This window comes from Lactuca sativa, chromosome 2 (genome assembly GCF_002870075.4).
Source record: "Lactuca sativa cultivar Salinas chromosome 2, Lsat_Salinas_v11, whole genome shotgun sequence".
Classification (NCBI taxonomy): Eukaryota; Viridiplantae; Streptophyta; class Magnoliopsida; order Asterales; family Asteraceae; genus Lactuca; species Lactuca sativa.
The window spans coordinates 32,221,131-32,243,929 of record NC_056624.2 but is presented as its reverse complement, the minus strand read 5'-3'; the positions used below and the strand labels follow the sequence as shown (position 1 = coordinate 32,243,929).

The 22,799-nt window shown below is 35.9% G+C and overlaps 1 protein-coding gene across 1 annotated transcript; it reads left to right on the top strand.

Annotated features, from left to right (window-relative positions):
* Nucleotides 1–18,987: 18,987 nt before the first annotated feature.
* On the top strand, nt 18,988–21,937 carry LOC111909023 (uncharacterized). Its single transcript, XM_023904817.3, has 9 exons — nt 18,988–19,484; nt 19,586–19,659; nt 19,908–19,970; nt 20,050–20,151; nt 20,261–20,326; nt 20,486–20,564; nt 20,676–20,887; nt 21,107–21,191; nt 21,484–21,937. The coding sequence occupies exons 1-9, from the start codon at nt 19,055–19,057 to the stop codon at nt 21,795–21,797; spliced, it is 1,425 nt and encodes a 474-aa protein (XP_023760585.1). The 5' UTR covers nt 18,988–19,054; the 3' UTR covers nt 21,798–21,937.
* The last annotated feature ends 862 nt before the right edge of the window (nt 21,938–22,799 follow it).

Genomic DNA, 22,799 nt, shown 5'->3' with positions numbered 1-22,799 from the left:
AGATCCTAATTGCACTTTCAGAGTCACAATATAGTGGGATCTTCTTCATATTGAGTCCATAGTCTCGAAGTTGACTCTGGATCCAAATCACTTGTGATGTGCAGGATGCAGCGGCAATGTATTCCGCTTCAGCAGTAGACAACGACACACACGTTTGTTTCTTGGATTGCCAGCTGACCAACTTCCCGTCAAGGAATTGACAGCCACCAGTTGTGCTTTTTCTGTCGAGTCCACATCCTCCAAGGTCAGCATCAGAATAGGCTTGAACGAAGAAGCCTGAGTTGGAAGGATACCATAGACCCAAGGAGGTAGTTCGCTTGAGATAGCGTAAGATGTTCTTCACTGCAAGTATGTGAGGTTCGCGTGGGTTTGCCTGAAATCGAGCACAATAACACACAGAAAACATGATTTCAGGCCTGCTAGCAGTTAGATACATTAGTGAGCCTATCATTTGACGATAGAGCGTGATATCAATAGCCGATTTGTCAAGGGATGGAGTTAGCTTGGTGTCGAATGCCATTGGGACTTTGACTTTGGAGTCTCCCATCATGCCAAACTTTGCTAGGAGAGTCTTCGTGTAAGCTTCCTGATTGATAAAGATGCCTTCGGGTCCCTGTCTTATATTTAAACCAAGGAAAAAGTTAATAGGACCCATTGAGCTCATTTCAAACTTAGTCTCCATCAACTTTCTGAATTCAGCTGTTAAGTTGGGATTCGTGGTGCCAAAGATGATGTCATCGACATAAATTTGAACTATCATAAGGTGGTTACCTTCCTTTTTGCGAAAGAAGGTTGGGTCAACCGAACCTTGTTTGAATTTAGACATCTTTAAAAATTTAGTTAGCGTTTCATACCAAGCTCTCGGAGCTTGTTTGAGGCCGTACACAGCTTTATCCAGAATATAGCAATGGTTTGGATATTTTTCGTTCACGAACCCATGAGGTTGCTCCACATACACAGCTTCTTCGAGTTCTCCATTGAGAAATGCACACTTGACGTCCATTTGAAAAACTTCAAAGTTTTTGTGAGCAGCATAAGCCAGAAATATTCTAACAGATTCTAGCCTAGCTACTAGAGCGAAAGTCTCTTCATAATCTATCCCTTCCTCCTGACAGTATCCCTTTACCACCAGACGAGCCTTGTTCCTTATTACATTACCTTCCTTGTCCATTTTGTTCCTAAAGACCCATTTGAGACCAACAACCGAAGCATCTGGAGGAGTTGGAATGAGGCGCCAGACTTTGTTCCTTTCAAATTCGTTCAGTTCGTCTTTCATTGCTTGAACCCAATCAGAGTGATCAAGGGCAGTGTTAACTGTCTTCGGTTCAACTTTTGATACGAATGAGTTAAACATACAAAACTCAACCTTTGAAAATAAGGATGTCTGTTTTGCCTTTAGTTGTGATCGGGTCATAACCTTTTCAGATACATCACCAACTACTTGAGAGATAGGATGATCTCTGGTCCATTTGGTAAGAGGAGGGTAATTTGGATCAAAGGTAGGGTCTAGTTCAGCATTGATCATTTCTTCTGGCTTAGATTGGCTATCGTAGTCAAGCGTCATATCATCATGCTCCCCCTCAATTGATGAGCTTTGAGTAACTTGAGGTTCAGGGGTTTCTTGTGGTGCTGGACTTTCAGGCATTGAAGCGCCTTCGTTTGGAGAAGCACCTTCGGTTGGAGAAGCACCTTCGGTTGCAGTTGTAGAACTTGGCTCCCCCTCGACATGTGAGCTTGGCTCCCCCTCGACTGAAGCGTTGTTGGATGGAGGGTCATCAGTAGTCGATCCTCCTTCATTCATTCTCCTGGAAGCTTCTTCGACAATTTGCTTCATGTGGTCGACCTTGTTGTCAGCTGCACCTGCTTCTGAGAGAGAAGCTTTCTCTGGTTCGTCAAAGAGCTCCATAAATTTGTCGTATAAATTAGCGATTGAGACTGTGACTTGCCCAGTTTGAGGAAAGATTTCCCCAGCGATGTCTTCTTTGGCTTGTAGCTTTTTGACATAGCCATCGTCAAAGGTCACGTAATATGTCTCTTTAATTTTTCTCGAACGCTTTTTTAGGACCCTGTATGCCTTGGATGTGAGAGAGTAACCCAGAAAAATTCCCTCGTCGGATTTGACATCGAACTTGTTGCGGTGTTCTTTAGAATTAAAGATGAAACACCGTGAGCCGAACACGTGGAAAAATTTCACATTAGGCTTTCTGTTATTGAGAATCTCGTATGGTGTGAGCGTGAATCGCTTGTTGAGATAAGATATGTTCTATGTAAAACAAGCAGCAGAAATAGCGTCAGCCCAAAAATAAAGAGGTAAGGAAGCGAAACTTAGCATAGTTCGGGCAGCTTCACCCAAAGATCGGTTTCGTCTTTCGACAATTCCGTTCTGTTGTGGTGTGTAGGGAGCTGAGAAGTTGTGACTAATTCCCTTTTCTGCAAGAAACTCTTCAAACTCCCTGTTCTTGAATTCAAGACCATTGTCGCTCCTGATGTTGCGAACAACCTTCTTGAGCTGTACTTCAATCTGCTTGATGAACAATTTCAGCTTTTGAGTCGCTTCAGATTTGAGTTTAGAAAGAACACCCATGTAAATCTTGAAAAGTCATCAACAATAACGAGAATGTACTTGCTACCACCGATGCTTTCGATAGATGAAGGACCACACAAATCGATATGAAGTAATTCGAGTGGTTCAACTACTTTTGTGTTAATTACAGATGGGTGACTTTGACGACTCTGCTTCCCCATTTCGCATGCAGCACACAAATGATCTCTGTCGAACTTGAGCAATGGAAGACCCCTAACATGACCTCCAGTGACAAGTCGGTTGATATCTTTAAAGTTGAGATGAGAGAGTCTTCGGTGCCACAACCAGCTTTGGTCAGATTGAGCTTTTGATAACAGGCATATTGCTGGGTTTCCTTTGAAGGGTTTCAGATTTAGAGGAAACATTTCACCCTTTCGCTCCGACTTGAGAATTACCTTCTTTGTCTTTTTCTCAATAATTTCAGAACCTTCATCATCGAATGAGACTTTGAGACCTGTACCTCCAACAAGCTGAGATACACTGATGAGGTTGTGTTGGAGTCCTTCCACATAAGCCACCTTCCTTATCGTAAAGTCACCATTTGTTATCATCCCGTATCCCTTTATGGTGCCGAAAGAATTATTTCCAAACTTTACATTGCCACCATTTGCAAGAGATCTGTATTCCCTGAGCTCCTCTTTCCTCCCTGTCATGTGACGTGAGCATCCACTATCGATGTACCATTCTTCGTCGAACTGCTCGTCACTTATAACCTGCAAAAATTAAGCAGATTTAGGAACCCAAAGTTTCTTGGGTCCACGTGAGCTTTTCATGGGAACAGGTACAGTAAGAGAGATGTCAACTAGATATGTTCGTTTTATGAGTGTTGTTTCATCTTTCTTTTTAATGGTAAATACTTTTATCTTATTAGGATTGGGTGCGTTCGGTTTGGACTCTGGTTTGGATTCATTGACCTTCTGTTTGCCTTTTTGTTCAGCTGATGGATGAGATTTTTGAGAACGAACAGAATTAGCTTTAGATCAAGATGGAGATGAATTGGTGGAAGTAGAAGAATTAGAAGAAGTAGAAGAAGTGGGTTTAGATGGAGAGGACTTCTTGGCTGCAGACTCTAGGTGATCCTTTTGCTTTTGATCATTAGAAGGACTGACCTTAGATTTTTGATATCTTTTGACTTCAGAACCAAACCTTTGCTTTCGGTTGGAATCGTCTTGTGAACCGAACCTTGGCTTTCGGTTGAAGTCTTTCTCGGAACCGAACGTTTGCTTTCGGTTGGTGTTTTCTTGTGAACCGAACCTTGGCTTTCGGTTGAAGTCTTTCTCAGGCTTTCCAACAGGATTGTTTTCATACTTCAGATTCTTATCTTGATGTGAGAAGTATGCATTCTGGGATTGCCAGAATTGTCTTCTTTCAGAGAGATTCTTCCTGTATCTTTGGTTCCTCTCTCTCTTCTTATTCCTCATCTGCTTTGGTTGATGATGAACATTAGCTTTCGTTTTTGGTTTCTCCTTGGCTGGTTCCTTTTGAACTAAAGGAGTTTCACTTTGAGCTGAGGAAGTAGAGGGAATGTCATCTTTTACCGAACTTTCATCCTCCTTAGGAATGTCTTTCGTGCCACTAGTGCTTGGCTCATCGAAATTATCTGGCTTATTCAAGGGTTCAGGTATGTATCTACCTTTACTCATCCAGGAGGTTCTTTCAGATAAGCCAACCGTTTCACTTGCATTATCTATTGGAGCTGAACAGAAGTACTCATCACAGCCATCAGCATTGTCTTCGTTAACAATAGTTGTGAGTTCAGCTGTCTGATGTTCGGTTACTCCAGTCACCTTGTATACTTGATTTGGAGTGGTCCGGACCTTCTGATACACAACTGCTTTCTCTGCTAAGATCGGGGACTTTTGTTGGGACAATCAAGCGAACTCCACAGAATTTTCAGAAATAAGATTCTTGTGGTTTTCAGGTTCGCTTTTAACAAATTCTGAGCAGTCAACCGTGTCCTCTACAGAAATTTCACTCATGTTGTCATCCTCGTTAAGCTCAGATGCATTTTCAACATCAATTTTGTTTTCTGAGCTTACGTTGGCGTTCAAAGAGTCAAATTTTTGTATGGTTTCGGTTCTCAGTTTAAGTCTATCATTTTCATCCAAAAGATTTTTGAGCATGTCCTTGTGGTCCTTGGATTTAATGAAGGACTCAATTTTGTCCAACCCATACATGTAGGTCGGATTGACATCATCAGACGATATCACACTCTCACAATTGTAGGCTTCGGCATCGATTTCATCCTCCTTAAACTCAAGGAAGGGCAAAATCATGCGATGGATCTTTTGGCCTATTTCACAATCTAAGTGAAGCTGAGTAATATTAGAATAAAGACGTTTTGCAATTAAACAAAAAACATTCCGCTGTTTTAACAACTTTAAATTGTCTCGTTGTAAATAAATGTTTTCGTCTCTAATTTTAACTATTTCAGACTCCTTCAACTCGATCCACATACACCGCTCCTCACTCTTCGACGCCGCCCTACTTAATTGATCAGTTAGGTTAGAATTGGTGACTCGAGTTTGAGTTAAGCTACTATCTAGATGAGAAATTCTTGTATTAACATTTTTTAGTTCTTTCTCATATGAGGATTATGGTACTTTAAATGAAACAAAAACCGATTGTACCTTCTTTATCAGTTCATCAAGCTCATTGAACTGCTGGCTGAGTGGTTTGGCCGTAAAGCACATGTCCTCCTGCACCTTCGGTTCATTGCTTCCACTATCGGTGTTGTATCCCCTTATCTGAGATACATCAGTTACCATGAAGCATCTTCCTCCACTGCTCTCCTCCTTTGCCACATAAGCCTTTCCGTGAGTAGGCTTCCTTACTTCATCGTCTTCTGAGTCGGTAGACCAAACTTCTGTGCTACCGAACTCGTCATCAGCAACCGAACCCTGCACAATAAGAGCATTAATAGAAGGGTTAGCGGTAGACTTCTTCTTTCTCAACTCATCCAGCCTTTTCTGCAACACAACTTCCTCATCCTTTTCATCATCCTTTTCAGCCATCTTCTTAAGCACACAGTCTTTGGCATAGTGGTTTTTCCCACCACAGTAGTAACAGCTTACTCCGGAATCGCCATCCACCTTCGGTTCTTTCTTGGGTTCTTCAACCTTCGGTTCATTGTTAACTTTTTCTGAATTGTAACTCCCCTGCTAGTTTCGGTTTTTATTGCTGGGGAATCTCTTCTTTATGAACCTCTTAGGGTTAGACACCATCATAGAATAATCCTCAGACGTGAGGTCATACTCCTCCAAGTTAAGGTCTTCATCCTCCATCACAGCTTTACTCTTTGACAGGAGGGCCAACGAACCAAGGCCTGAAACAACATTCTTCTCCTGCAGTACAATCTTCTCCTGGGACTTGAGAATGCCCACCAGTTTCGCTAAAGAGTACGATTTAAACAGCTCATGGGCTTTGACTGTAGACACCACTGCTCTCCATTCAGACCTCAGACCATTTAAGAAAGTAACCTTCTGCTCGATAAGCTTCCTTTCAATGTCATGTTTGATCATCTTGCTGAGAAGATGATTGAAGCGATCGAACGTCTGGGTCACCGTTTCTTCGGCTCCTTGCCTGAATTCTCCAAACTCAGATAAGAGCAACGTTTGGATAGAATGTTCAAGATCCTCGTCTGTAGAATACAGTTCGCGAAGTCTATCCCAAACTTCCTTTGCCGTCATGCATGAGCTGACCAACCTAAAGGTGTCGGACTGAAGGGCGAATCTGATTAACCTTAATGCCTTGATATTGCACTGGAATTTGTCCTTTTCATCTTGTGCAATATCCTTAACATCCTTCAGCAGATCATTGTACTCCTTTTGTGTCTTAATAATTCTGGACGTTGCAGAATGAGAAAACGGTCCATTAATGATAGCTTCCCATATGAGGTATCCATTATCCTCAGATCCTATCACGTAGTCTTCGAAGTGATGCGCCCAGACTTCATAGTCATGGGTATATAGGATTGGAATCTTTGTCGTCGAACCGATGCTGTTGGAAATATTAATAGGATTTGATTGCGACTCGTCCATTATGATCGAAAAAACCTATTCAAAGATCAGACTTGTAATAAAGCAGATTAGGGCAAAACAATAAATATCAAGATACGTCAATAATGAGATGACGGCTCAATAAATATCAGTAATTGCGGAAAAACCCTAATTGAAATCTTTTCACAGAAAAGATGTGTATCGATTACACAGCCTCCTGCTCTGATACCAATTGTTGAGATTAAAAACCTTTAATCTATGAAGATCGATTAGATCTTGAACAAGTATGTAAATATAAAACTGTAAGAACACGAAAATAAGAACGAAACAAGATTGAATCAAATGAGTCGAATGATTAAACAAAATCCTTAGAAGAGCTCGATTAAGAACATCAACTGTAGAGGATTAGTAGGTTACAAGAACGATTAAAGAAACCTGTAATGCTATCGTTAAGCTCTAAAATAATTGCTAAAAACATTGACCTAATATGCATGCAAGCATATACTTATATAATAAACAAAATAGGCTCTCGGTTGGACAGGCCCAAACCGAAATACAAAATAAATAAACTATCGAGCCCATCGACGCAACACTTCAAAATAATCTTCAGCCCAACAAAACCTAACTATGCTACCTGGATTGGAACTCATCAATTCATGTCCATAATCCCACACTTTTGCATAATGGTGACTCAATTTTCCATCAATTAAGGGCACTGCCCTACACATTGATCAATAATACTTTAACCATGACACCTTGAAATGAAATTTAATTTTAGTTATTACCTACATTTCCTTGCATTTTAAGTTTGGTTTCCTTACTAGTTCTTTCACAAATAGCTTTGGTAACCAAGTTGGATTCATCAGCGATGAACTACTAAAACTCCTAACACATGTATGTTTGTCATTCATCCTTTTCACCTGGAATGATTTTTTAGTACTCATCCATGAAGCATGAACCATAAAAAGGGCATTTTTCTGGATCATTTGCACATACAACCACTAGTCTAAAACTATCACACTTCTTGAAACGAATTTTATAACCCTTATGGATGGAATAATTTGTTAAACATAGTTTGAGTTGATGTCCAGATTCATACCTTTCTCCAAGAACTGGTTTTATAACATTGCATTTGACCTTCGAATCATGGATGTCATATTTGAATAGATCTTCATCACTAGATTCTTTAGTATCTTTCTCATAATATATGTCACCATAACCATCAGACTCCACTTGAGCATGCTATCCTTCACCTCCCAATGCTTCTTCATCACTCTCTCCACATAGAACATTAAGAAATTCATTTGAGCATCTTGAAACTAGCTTTCTTTTGAAAAAAATCATCAAGTTGAACATCTATTGTGCCCGACTCAAATACTTCATCCATCAAAAAAATATTTAGTTGAAATGAGGCTTTGGAATTTGGATGAATCGAAGGATTGTCGTGAATGAAAGAGAGAGGAAGAAAGGGCTTTTTTTAACCCTAAACAAATGAATTTAACATACACGTCACCATTTAGAGGCAACATATACATTTGTAACCGGTTAAATGAGGGTTACCAGATGAAAATGATTAAAGTGTAATGTTTATATGGTTTATTGGGCTTTTTTACTAAAAATAATAGGACTTTTTAAAGCTTTTCCAAAAATATTGGGACTTTATAGTAGAAAACCCCTTTGAAATAAGGATTTGTTAGGGATACGGTACATGGTTTGTATGTGGATCCGGTTCATATGAAAATGATTAATGTTAGTGTGTTAGTTTGGCTTTAAGAGTTGTACATAATTATTTAAAGTTATATATTGAAGAATAATGATTGTGATTGGTTCTAAGCATTTCCTCTATATTACCATCAATTTACTCCACACCATACAAATTAGATCTAAAGCTAGTGGGTGACATACCATACATACCACACTTTTTCACTACCACGTTATCACCACTTCATTTTTACATCACCCTACAAAACCGGTGGGTGTCATACCACACCTTACCACAATACATATTTTTATGAACAAATTACTACACTATTGAGTTAATGTGTTAGTGAGTTGTTATTATTCATGCTTAGCCTGATCAAATTCGGCTACCCGAACCTGTAATCGCTAATCTTGTTAGAGCCAGAAAGATATGTATAGATCTATACGGGGTTTGACACCCTACCTGTTATTGCTAGCTACAATCCCGACAGAAAATTTTTTATTACTCACTATTCAACATTCGATAAAGCATCGTGTGGGGAAATCACTTGTTAAACATCATCGATTATGGGGCCTCATTTTAATACATTACAACCACCTTAGAGATCTAACTACCAAGAGGGACTCCTTAGAGTGGTAGATAAAATATGTTAGGATTAGTATAATATCCTAAAAGTTAATAAGATAGGATGGGTAAATATCCTACAAAGATAATAAGTTATGATTGGTAAAGCATCCTACAAAGATAATAAGATAGGATTAACAGAATGTCCTAAAATATAAAGATAATAATATAAGAGATAATATAATAAAGCATAGGAAACCATTAATTTAAGAAAAATGAATATAATCATTGTAAAATAAAAATTTTCTAGAAAGGTTTTAAAGAAATTTTATCATATGTTTATCTCAAAACCTGTGAACTCACCAACATCAAGTTGACATTTCCAAAAATTGCATGTGATCCTAGGATGGAGTAAGGATCAAGGAAAGGAAGGACTATTAGCTCGTAGATAGATAGGTTTCATTTTATAGATAGTTATGGTTTGTGCTCTGTGATTTGGGTAATCTATGTAAGTACCATCACCACTCTGTATTTCCGCCATCATCCGGGGAAGGTGTGACAAGTATATTGATTTTCTTGCCTAGTTGGTTCTCTGCTTCACTTTATAATTTATTGCATACCTCAAATGTCTTAGACTTATGTTTAATCAGGTAAACATATCCATATTTACTAAAATCATCAGTAAATGTGACAAAGTATCTTTCACCATGCCTAGTGATGTGTCTGAACGGACCACATACATTCGAGTGGATGATGTCCAACATATTTGCTCATCTCTCATAGTTTCCTGTGAAAGGAGACTTTTCCATCTTCCTGAGTAGACAAGATTCGCAATCTCCATTAAAATCCAGGTTAAATGGTTCCAAGATTACATCTGATTGGAGCTTGGCGATTCTCTTCTTTTTTATATGGTCAAGGCGACAATGTTATAGAAACGATTTATCCAAAGAAGTTGAACTAACATTTAAGATTAATTTATTGTTTCTACTTACACCAATCATAGATTCATATACTCCATTGCAAGGAATTGCTTTAAAAAAAGAGCATTATCTTTGTAAACCAAAATAGAAGCATCATTATTATCAAATGCAAAAGTAAAACCATCCATCCACAATGCATAAAATGAAATAATGTTGCTTGCCATATATGCCGAATATCAACAAACTTTTAAAACAACTAAAAAACTAGAAGCCAATGAAAGCTTGTAATCTCCAATCATGGTAACAACAACTCTGATCTTGTTCCCCATGATCAATTCAAGCTCTCCATGCCTTAGCTTCCTACTTCGTCTTAGTCCATGCACATTGGAAATATGGGTTCCACATCCCATGTCAAGTATCCAATTATTAGAATTAGAAGTCTAATGTAATTCAGTTGTAAACATACCTGAAGTGCCAGGACCATTGGCCTTGTTCTTCTTAAGTTCCTACAGATACTTAGGGCAACTATTTTTCTAATGGTCCTTTTCTTGGCAGTAATAGCAAATGGATTATTTAGGATCATTTATCGGAGGTATGTTAGAACATCCTTTTTAGGGTTGGAATTGGGAGCACCCACCTTTCCTTTCCTTTTTCCTTTGACAATGTGATGAGAGTACCTCTTTCTCTTTACACCACCTTCCATAATAGCAAGCATAATAGTGGTTGAACTTGTGTTCCTATGTGGAACAATGCTTTGCTCAACTGTCTTGAGCATCCCATGTAGCTTCATGATGCTCTTCTCTAAACCATTCATATAGTAGTTCATAGTGAGCTGCTTGTATGCATAAGTCAAAGAGTTAAGAATGACATCAATGGCCAACTCTTGAGTAAATGTGAAGCCAAGACGATCGATTATGTCAAAGTATCCTTTTAGTTTTAACACATGGGCACTCACATAAACCATTATCCTATTGCTTGCAACATTGAATTGATTGCATCACCTTGAATTTATATGTATGAGCTTGCTCTTGAAACATATATTTGAGCTACTCATTCATTTCATACGCCACAAGATTCTCACAACTCATTTGGAGTTCAAAAGGCATGGTCGCCAACATTAGACAGGAGTCTTCAATCGAGTGATAGTGGTGCTTTTCATGTTTGGATGCTTCTTCTTTAGTAGAATCGTCAGGAAGTTCCGCTTCAAGATACCCATCCAATACATACTCCTTTTTTTCATACCTCAAAGTGATACTTAGGTTAAAAATCCAATCTAGGTAGTTTGGACCAGTGACCTTATCCCACTAGAGGAATTGGAGTATAGAGAAGTTTGATGAAGTGGTTGGTGCAAGAGGAGGATGAGGAGTAGCACCCGATCCGTTGGTCATCTATTAAGAGAAGAAACATAATTAGTTTGATCAAGAATCCTTTTATTATAATTACCCAATAATAATTTATTAATCAAAAGTCTAGGATCCATATTTGGCTTCATAATGTAAATCCGATTAGCCGAAAATTACAAAATAAAGTCATTTAAGTGGACAAACTATTGTCGATCTCAATCTATATGATATTCCTAGAAAATGAGGTTTATCGACTTCTATCAGTAGCATGATAATCTCTTATAATTCTCATTTAGCATTCATGATTGGATTAGCCAAGAATCATGAATACAAATTGTGAATCGACTGTGTGAAGTTACAATGAGATTCGGCTCAAGTAACGCTTAAGAATCACGATTACCATATACCTTTCTTTGAATATGTTCTTCTTTTGACGAGCCGGTAAACCACATATGCTTACATCAATAAAAACATACCACAAGGCGTAATTTCCATGGGAATCATAAGATTCACATTATTTATATAAAACGGGAATTTGTTTTATTACTTGTAGAGTTAATACTTTTGACTTTGCACAATTTTCCTATCAAACCCTTTCAGTAACTCCACTTCAAACACAAGAAGGTTGTGAATGTGGCGAGCAATGAATGTGTGACTTCCCCATTTTCATGGCCATTTTAAAACTTTTTGTTTATGCTTATTTAAAACATTTGTTATTGTGGAATTGGTCCCAAAATATCATTGACATGATATAATATCAAAATCAAGGCATTTCAGAAGATTTTATATTTTAAAAGCCTAGAATGTCATAACTGATACAAGAAACATAAACATAAACGGAGACTTACAATGTCTCAAAATACTAACGGTCTACATCTCCTTGAATCTCTTAACAGATACATATATCATTATCCAAGTATCTTTATTTAATTACCTACAATTCAAATAAACTTAGTGGGTCAAGTTGGGAAACCTGGTGACTACATTGAGTTTTTAACCCACGATAATATAATATTTAATTATATATTTTTTAGCAAACAAATAACGCAGTTACCCATTCTCGTTATTCTCACCCCATAATCTTTAAATAATGATCTTGAGGGATCCTTCCTAAAGGATCTTTATCAGTAACAGTTGTCATATATCCTTCCTTAAAACATCAAGGCATAACAGTACAATAATACTTTGGGCACATCACTACGATAGTACATTATTCATAGCACAACAAGTCACAACTCATTATTATGCACAACATTTTGCTAACAATTATAATCCTAGATGACTAGGCACTGCAGTACAATAGTACTTAGTTTATAGCACAACAGGTCACAACTCATTATTTCGTACATTCCTTACCTTAGCCTCTCATTTATTATTTTACTCAGCCCTTTACTAACCTATCATAGCCTCTCATCATTGATTTCACATGACCCTTCACTACCCAATTAAACACATATATATTACACATATATATTAAACACAACCAAACAACACACATAGCAATTAGGAATTTATAATACTTGTTTTTATGTGTAAGAAGAAAGTAACTATGTACTCACTTGATAATAGTGGATGCCTCAGAATTTGGGCAGAACTTCGCCTTGGTACTTTATCTTTTCTTCTGACGTGACCTAGTATAATCATTACTAAGTCTTTGTATTTATTCCTGGTGACTAATGATAATCTGGATTCCTTACTAATCCTAATGCCTACATCAAGATATATCAAGAAACAACCAGGTAGGATCATATCAGAGGTAGGGTCCATTTGGTATACATATTATACTGTTTGGAAATCCCACTTTAGATACCTCACTAAATCCAGCCTAGACATCATTCCCATAAGTAGATCAATCAATATAACGATATGGAATCACTAATAAATCTTAATTATAAGTTAATAAATAATGACTATGACTATTGTTGGGATTAATAATCCCTGACTGATTGACTAGATTCAAACAGATTAAAGTAAGAACATAACGATGACTCAAAATATGTTGAATGATTCAAAGTCACGCCTCATAAGAACTCGAAGAAGAATTGCTACTGTAGAGGCGTGATTAGGGTTACAAGATAATATCAAGAGTTACCAAAATACGAAACGTGCATGCATCTTAAATACTCTAACCCTAGTAAATAAATACGGGAGGACAGGCCCAACCCGTTTACAAAACAAACAATAAAAAAGGCCCAATGGCGCAACATAATTATCCTAACAATCTCCCCCTTTGCATCAATGAGGCGAGATGATATCAATGCTTAATTTTCTTTTGCATCATTAGGGCTTTTGTATTGTTTGTTTTGTAAACGGGTTGGGCCTGTCCTCCCGTATTTATTTACTAGGGTTAGAGTATTTAAGATGCATGCATGCATCGTATTTTGGTAACTCTTGATATTATCTTGTAACCCTAATCACGCCTCTACAGTAGCAATTCTTCATCGAGTTCTTCTGAGGCGTGACTTTTGAATCATTCAACATATTTTGAGTCATATTTGTGTTCTTGCTTTAATCTGTTTGAATCTAATCGATCAGACAAGGATTTTTAATCCCAACAACTATAATTAAAAGTTACAATTGAATAAAGTACGTGTAGCTTAACTTATAGAGCTCTATGGTGAAAACCAAGGATTATGCGGGCAGAACTCTGATTTGGGAGCTTCTATTCTTTAACTATATGACACCTCAGGGGCCGAAGGGTTGGGAACTCGAGAGTATCGAGACTAAGGGGTGGAAAGAGCTCTAGAGGATTCAGGTGGAGTTGGGATGCGCAAATAGCTAGAATCAAGGGTTTATTTAGACTGAAATGTGTTGCGCGTCGCACACCATGTTCCATGCACCCTGTATCTGGTCGGAAAGGGTGACGCATCGAATGATGGGTGGTGTCACGTGTCAAGCATTTGGTGGAGTGTCAATGTGCACCTCGCCTACTGTCCATGCGCGCGACTGCGCAGAAAAATTTCCGATTTCTTAGAAAATGCATATCTTTTCCGTACGAGCTCCGTTTTCGACGGGTTCTATATCCACACGTAGCTATCGACGAGATCTACAACTTTCATTTAGACTCCGTCGGATAATTTTGAATTTATTTTTAAAGTTATATTTTTAACAGGCTTAGACTGTTAAAGCTCGTTAAAATTCATAACTTTATCATATGATATATGTTCTTGACTGTATTTATATCGGCGGATAGGTGTTGACGAGATCTTCAACTCTCGTTTAGATTGTTTTTCCTAACAATCGACCGATTTCAATTCCAGTTTATGAGTCGTATATTACTATGATGAAATATGAGAAAAATCATAACTTCTTATGAAGTTAAATTTGAGCATTCTCTATATGTACGGAATCCTTGTCACGTACACTATAACTTTTTTTAAGGTCATTTATCCTAAATAACCTTCTATCAAAAGTCATTTTTATCGCTTATAGTATCTTAAGTGTCTAGCCTGAATTTGCGGGTGTTACAAAATGCCTCTTAAAACTTGATCTCATTAGGAATCAAAGAGACCTACCTTAAACGTCCCTTATAACAATAAAGTGGATGAGCCTAGTCGTGGTAAAACTAACAGTGCACATTAAGAAAATGCGCGAACGCAATGTTTATTTTAGTAATATACATATAATCACTATTTTACAATATATATATATATATATATATATATATATATATATATATATATATATATATATTTATATATTTGTGGATTATAAGTCATTTAATTCTATTGACTAAAAGGTTAACAATTAAATTATATGAGTTTTAATCTTTTGTGTTTTAACTAATGTTATAATTAAATCAAATTTAACTTTATCTTTTACTATAAAGGCTAGTTTATATGTGATTAAAATTGAAAAAGATGAGCAACCAGAAATAAAAACGAATTTAGAAGAATCTGGAACTTCAGGTTCCACGACATGGGGAAAGATGGTACACAGAAAACACACGATTTGAATACTTTATTATTGGTTCTCAGCAACAAACCACGAAGTGATCAAGAGGTGACCACGACATGGCGACGAAGACAGTAGCGATCCATGTAGATACCACGACGTGGTGAAAGACCAACCATGGCGTGGCGAAGAGGCATAACGACTAAAATGTCATTTTTCTTGCATACATATATCCAATTTCAATCAAGGCAAATTTCTAGACTTTTAAAATGATTTAGAATAGAAACTTGACACATATAAACACTAAAAATACTAAAAACAAAGTCTAAGTGCAATAGACTTGAGTTAACCATCGCACTGATGTCACTGATGGGTTTTGGGCCTCATTAGAACAAACAAAGGCAGCGTAAACGATAAAAAATTTGATCTAATACCCAAAACATATGAATCTAAACTCAACTAATCTATGCAACTTATTAGAACTCAATAGATAAAAAACATACCTTTGATTTCTTAGTTGGTTTCTTCTTTTTGACGAGCTAGTGGATTGGAATAAAGAACCCAAAGGAGAGTTCATCTTTTGTGATCGCACCCAAGACACAAGCAAGAAGCACATCCAAGCAATCCTCAAACTTCCAGCTTTAAATAGAATCAAAATCTCGGTTTGTTCTCCGACCATGACGTGGGATCAAACGGCCACGATGTGGGAACGATAATTCGGGATTATTTTAGGGTTTTGAGAACTCCGAACTTTTGATAACTAATAGGTATTTTTAGTAGTCTCAAAACCATATTTGGAGATCTTTATTTATAGGGAGGTGATTTGAAACCTTACAGATAATTATCAAATATAATAATTATCACCTACGGTATTCAAATTATTTTGGAATATTCAATATTCCATTTATTTACTATTAATTAATTAAAATATTAATTAACAAAATAAGTCTCTCAAATAAATATCTTTTCAGATCTGCTTCTTTTTATTATTGTGTGTAATCCAAAAGGACACTACTATTTATATTAAGGGATTGATATTACTATGAACACTAATCTCCATCATATAAATGGTGTGTGTGTGTGTATATATATATATATATATATATATATATATATATATATATATATATTGTTTTGATAAAAAAAATATACTAAGTCAATATCAACAAAATCGGTAAATGCGTGGCGTTGTAATAAAAATCTTAAACAAGTTCACAAAGGTGCAAGAAGCAAAACTTATGATGAAAGCCTTTGATTTTGACTAAGATCTTCGGCACAAAAGTTCGGGTGCTGAAGATATATGGGCTTCCTTTCATTTTTTTATTGAATAATCAAACAAGTCAAGAGTAATGTAAGTATTTTTTTTTTGTTGAGTACGAGCAAAAGAGATTGATTGTGCGTGTTTTTATGTGACCATAGTTGTTAATTTATGCATGAGAGTCCCCAATGACTACAAGCTAAATCCATATAATCTCGAAATTATCTTCTCTTCCGAGATTTTTGTTGATCAGTCTTCCATTATCCCAATTTATGAGATGACCAAGTCTTTTCTTCACATTTCCTATTATTATTTAGAATTAACCGAGTTTTGTTGACATATTCAGGACTTGGATCATAGAAATAAATAAATATAGACAAACATCAGGGTAAATAATCTCTAGCATCTTGGTCAATATATTAGCTAGCATGTTACTTTGATTCCTGCATAAGATGTCAATGAGAATTTATACACATAACAATTGCCCCTTAAAATCCACATTTAAAGATAAATTCAGGTTTTAAAATTTTAAATTCCAAATAATATGGCCGGTAGGATACCGATAAGACACAATACTTATCTCTATGTATGAAACACCATTGTTTTTTCCTCTTAGATTCTTGAGGTTTGTGATCATTACACATTATAAATTGACATGATTTCTTGCTTGAAAACCCGAACCCTCTTCACATGGTTTTCTGGACTCTCACCTAGTTAAGTTGTTATTCCTTTCTTTATTTTTCCATTTTTTTTGCTTGTGAACGGGGAAGAACGTGACTCGTTCTAGAGTTTCCAAGACCATGATTAATGATTTCATTAATCATGGATATTTGGTCAGAGATGAAGAATAGGTCCTATCTTTTGCAGATTATGAGATCTGCTAGTTAGAATCAAAGAAAGTCTTTTGAGTATACTGGAATCACTTATTACCTCTTCCGCCGTTTTTAGGGCTTTTGAATCTCGTCTTAAGTCTGATTCTAATGCTTCGTTTTGGATATGCTTTCCTAAATACCCTTTTACTTTTGAGGTTGAAATTTCCTTTTTCGTTATTTGATTTATGAGTTCTTCGAGGCTACTAGAATCTATTATGCCTACGCCATGCCTGTGGTTTGGCGGATCCTTGCTTGGGTAGATAAGGTGTAGCAAGTAGACACATTGTTAAAAGGAGAGGAACTTTGATAAGGTGTAGTAGTTGCACACAAACAGGCCACAACACATCATAATGTCGAACAAAGCAACAACACAATATTCCGAGTATATTTTGGATCAACACCAACTTCATATACTATGAATTAAAACAGGCAACTGACTCGTCTTACTACGGTCCAAGGGTCATCAAATGACAGTAGAGGAAAGGAACCTATGGCAACACCTTCTAAGGCAAGAGAAAGAAAGGTACCTATGGCATCCCTAAGTTCTTCGAATGAAACAAAGAATAATGATTTAAGGAGGAGACCACCTTCCAAAAGGATCATAAAGCTTGGATTAAGGATGATGGGAGAATGGAAGGGCATTAGTCAAGATAACCCTTGTGTGATTGAGTAGATTAGGATTAGTTGTTAATGATAATGGACATGTATCTTCTTGACCTTTATATGATGTAAAGACAAACTTGTGGTCTTTTCATGCTTTTATTAATGCTAGCTAGTACCTAACGTATACATACATGTTTGTAGCTTTTGAAGCATATTTATCGTGTGTGATCCTACAATGAATGAAACAACCTCAACCTTGTCTTATTGAATATGTTTATGCTTGGTATTATTTATTTGTTACGTATGTTTGAGTATGCATTTCATTTGAATGTATATTTATTGTGACCCTGCAATGAAACCAACAACCTTCACATTTTCATTAGAATGTGACTTTCATTTAAAGGTATACGTGACTTTCATTTGCAGTTGCATACAACCCACAAAAGATACTCAAGAAACTACACAATTTCCTTTCATTTCATTAAAAAAGGACATAGATGGAAGAACAAAGATGTCACCACAATGAGAAATTCATTTTCAATAAGTACACATACAATACGATCAAGATCATTTTTTTTCTTCATTTCCTCAATATCTTTCATCACAACCAAAGCATTAAGATCAATTTTTTTTCTTCATTTCCTCCATCTTTAGCTTCATTTCCTTTATCGTTTATCTTATAGGAACTTCCGGTTGAACTGGTTCATGATCAGTCAATTTCCAAAAAAGAACATTTTTTTTCTTTTGATCACACACCACGAACCGTCTTCTAGGATTTCAATATGTTTTTGATGTTTGAATACAATATGAAAATCTACAACCACATGGTTTTCCATATGTCGGTTGTTGCTGATGACAAGAAGATAATGAAGAGTATGACATTGTATGTGTACTCGGATTGTTGAAAATTAGGGCTATGAAACAATCCTTGTGAATTGAATCGATCCCTAAATGAAAAACATCAACCCTTATTTATGTATTAGTTGTTCTAAGCAATATAAAATAACACATGGACAAAATCCTCTATCATCATAATGGTAACATTTGAACGATCATTAAGCAATATAAAATAACACGATTTTAAAAAGGTCATTGACAAATCAAAACACAAAAAATAATTCAATGACCCGATATATACAAATATAAAAATTAGTTACATTTTAGTATCATTATCCCCTGAAATAAAGCGTATGAAAGAAGTTTCATGGTTTTCTAGTGAATGAATAACTTTTTATGGTTTCCCGCCTTTTATATCAATAATCACATCAAACACTGTACATTCAACCGGTTAACTATACCAACAACACTCATGGAAAATGGAGCCTCCGTGGGAAGAAGCTCTTGATGCAGACGACTCCGATCTCCAATCACTGACCCTTCTCCGCCCCTGCAAGCAGCAGCGCCGCCATGATGAATCAAAACCCTCCATCCATACCCATCTTTTCCAATCTCAAACCCTAGATTCCTCAAAGTCGCCATCTGAAACCGTTAACTCTCTTCCTCAAAACATCACTTCCGCATATCAGGCTGAAGCACCGCCTCATGTTCGTGCAATTCCAGGCCCTGCTGGCGTTGTTCAGGCTGCGAAGCTCCGTAAAACTCGAGATATGGAAAATATATTAGGCCAGGAGGAACATCCAATGGCCACACAGGAGTATATAAGAAGAGTGGTTGAAAATCCAGAGGAGGATGACGATTTTCAGGGTAGCCCATGGCTTTCTGCAATCGAATTTGTCTATGCTGATGGTAAGAGTAACAATCAATTGCGTTCATTCTTCTCTTATTAAACATGTCAAAAATCTGGACACTTGATACTTATTAATGCGTGTTTATTCTTTTGACTGAAGATATGTTCAATTCCGTCCCGAATGCACCTTTGGGCGATATAAACAAGTATCTGAAAAACGGAAAACTTCATCAGGTATCACGGTTCATGTATTCCTCAATTCACTTGAAAACAATTAGGGTTTCGACAACAAATTCGAAACTGACAGGATGTCTAATAAACTAAGTTAACTCTTCATGAGCTCAATTTTAGGCACTTGACAGATTGATCGATCTTCTTCTGTAACCAGTTGCAATTTTAGATACCCCTCTTTGATTTTGATCTTCATCTTTTACTCGATTCACCCTTGTAGACTTGAATAACATGTAGTTGGTATATAACAGGTTGTTGCTGTTATCAAGTCTTGTACTTCAAATGAGCTAGGTGATCTGAAAGTAACACTAAAAGTAAGAATCTTAACATGCCATATTATGATTATGTAAGCATATTAAGTTAAATTCTAGTTACTTATTTGTAAAGCTTCAGGATCCTACAGGTGTAGTTTCTGGTACTATTCATCACAAAGTGCTAACAGAAGGGGAGTTTGGAAAGGGTATTTTTGTAGGATCTGTTTTGATACTTCATAAGGTATGTTGTTAATTGTTATGTTTATAGCTATAAGCTATCCATATCTTCACAAAATCAAATTCTAGTTTTTGAAATCTTCTTAAATTTACACCAGTTTTTTGTTATCTAGGTTTCTGTGTTTTCTCCTTCAAGATCCTCTCATTATCTTAACATTACAAAGAGGAATTTGGTAAAGGTGCACATTTTTCTCTAGTATCTTTGAACATAATTCATTGAGTATGAATGTATGATTTCTTGTGGTTCATTCTTTTGTCAATGAAAGCATTCACTTGATTAAAACACTTAAAACTTTATGTTATATTGAATCATAATTAATAATTAATTCTATTTACAGGTATTTTACAAGGATAATGGATCTTCACAAACACAGACATTTCATGGATGTAAAGTCATAGATAGATCTCCTGCTTCTGGTGAGTTGTTGTGTTCTTGGGAAATTTCCCTTAAAGTCCCTACATTTTGATCTCATATTCAATTAAGTCCCTACATTCTAACCACAAGTTTACTCATTCTTCCTTTACAAGATCCTGAACAAGGTGCAACAACAACAAAATCGGGTCCCACATCTTCTCTTGAACAAATAGCAAAAAAGATGACAAATGTAACCAAAACAACTACTTATAGTCAAATAAATAATGAGCAAGAAAATGTAAGCCCATTTGTGTCAAGTGGGCCCAAGTCCACAGAAACCTTAAAAGAATCAAATCTTAACATTACAAAGAGGAATTTGGCAAAGGTAAGCATTTTTTGTAAATTTTGTTTTATTGTTCTTAATAAGAAAGTTCAATGCTATAATTGGATAGATTGCTTGAACTACAATGTACAATGTTTTAATAAGAATATTTTATTTGAAATTAGAGTTGAATAAAAAAAATGGAAGAAGGATTTTGTAATAAACAAATAAATGTAAGTACGTTATCAAATAGAATGATTGATTACTCATTTTATTTTGAAGGTATTTCACATGGACGATAATGGAGTTTCAGAAAAACAAACATTTCATGGAAAATGTAAAATCATAGACGCACCTTCTTTTTCTGGTGAGTTATTATTAATTTATTATATTATTTCCTCAAACATAGTTTCACCTTTTATCAATTTAACCACTAAAGTATGGTTATTATTTTATTGTAATTGTTAAAACAACAGTTTAGTGGCTAATTTGATGAAAAACGATAGTGTTACATGATACTAGGAATCACAAGGAAAAATGTTTAGTTTTAAAAGTTGAAAAAAGTGTGGCTAAATATATAAATAAAAAAGTTGCTAGTATAATTAGTGTTTTTGTAATTTCTCATTTTTATGATTATATTAATTCAACTTCATTACAAGATCACGGACAGGGGACAAAAACAACAACATCGGGTCCCACATTTCCTCTCGACCAAATAGCAAAAAAGATGGCAAATGTAACCAACAAAACAAGTGTGAATATTGTGTCAAATGGGCCCCACTTCACGGAAACTTTGAAAGAATCAAATGTTATAAAAGGTGGTCTAAATGAAAATCCGGGTTTTGGAAACGGGCTAAAGGGAATGGATCCGAGTCAAATTCAAGTCGAACCAACAATGGTTAGTGGTTCAATACCGGTTTGGACAGATGAACAGTTAAATGAACTCTTTGATGATTTTGCGGATGATATGTAAGCACATGGTTTTGATCATCATTTTTTTGGTAGTTGTTGATATATAGAACGTACATGAAATGAAATCGTTTATCTTTTTCTGATGCTAGTATAATCATATAATTGAATCATTAAGATGTGAATGAATCGATGCTTGGTCTATTGTTTGATCATGTTCTTTATACATAATATTGTATGTCAAACTATCTTCGATTAGTCTAAGGCGCTTAATAATTAATCCTTGTCTATACAATGAGCTAAGCAGCATCGAATGATAAAATTTGAACACTCTGAAGGATATCTATCTTAATAGAAACTATTTAAAAAATGATTAAAATTATATTAATTATATTAATCTATTTTGTTATGATATTAATGATATTTATGAACTTTATCATGATATTAGTCATATTTAATTTTTTAAAATTTAAAGAATTAACAATTTATGGTCTAATTAATCCCCTGATTAATTCTCGTTTAACCGATTAATTTTTTAAACCCCCATAAACTACCAGCGAGCTAATGACGAATGCTTTTTACAACAAAGTTGATTGGTAGGGGTGTGGTGTCTTGAAGTGAAAGGTTGAGGAATATCAGAAATTTGAGATCCAAAGACTTTATTATTAATGAAAAGTTTGATTACAATGAAAGGAAAAATAAATTATGAACTGGACATAGTTATGCCAAATCTAAAGAATACAAGGCCCATAACTAAAAACACTAAATAGAGGCCCATTATAAACATATGGTAATACGAAACACGATTCTTGTTGTATAAAGCCTGGCCGCTTAAACTGGTTAGCTATATCTGAACATTAACAACTGCTTAAGGACCCATCAAAAAGCGCAGTTTACCGGACCTTTTCTGTGTGTTGTTTCTTTCAAGGAAATCGATCATATAGGTGTCTGAGGACCTTTTTGCAACTTTATTTTGATTATTTTGTCTCTAAGAGTAGACATAAGTCTATAGAAGTTGGTGTATTGGAACAGGAAATGGTCTACATTAGTGAGTGATAGTTAGGTA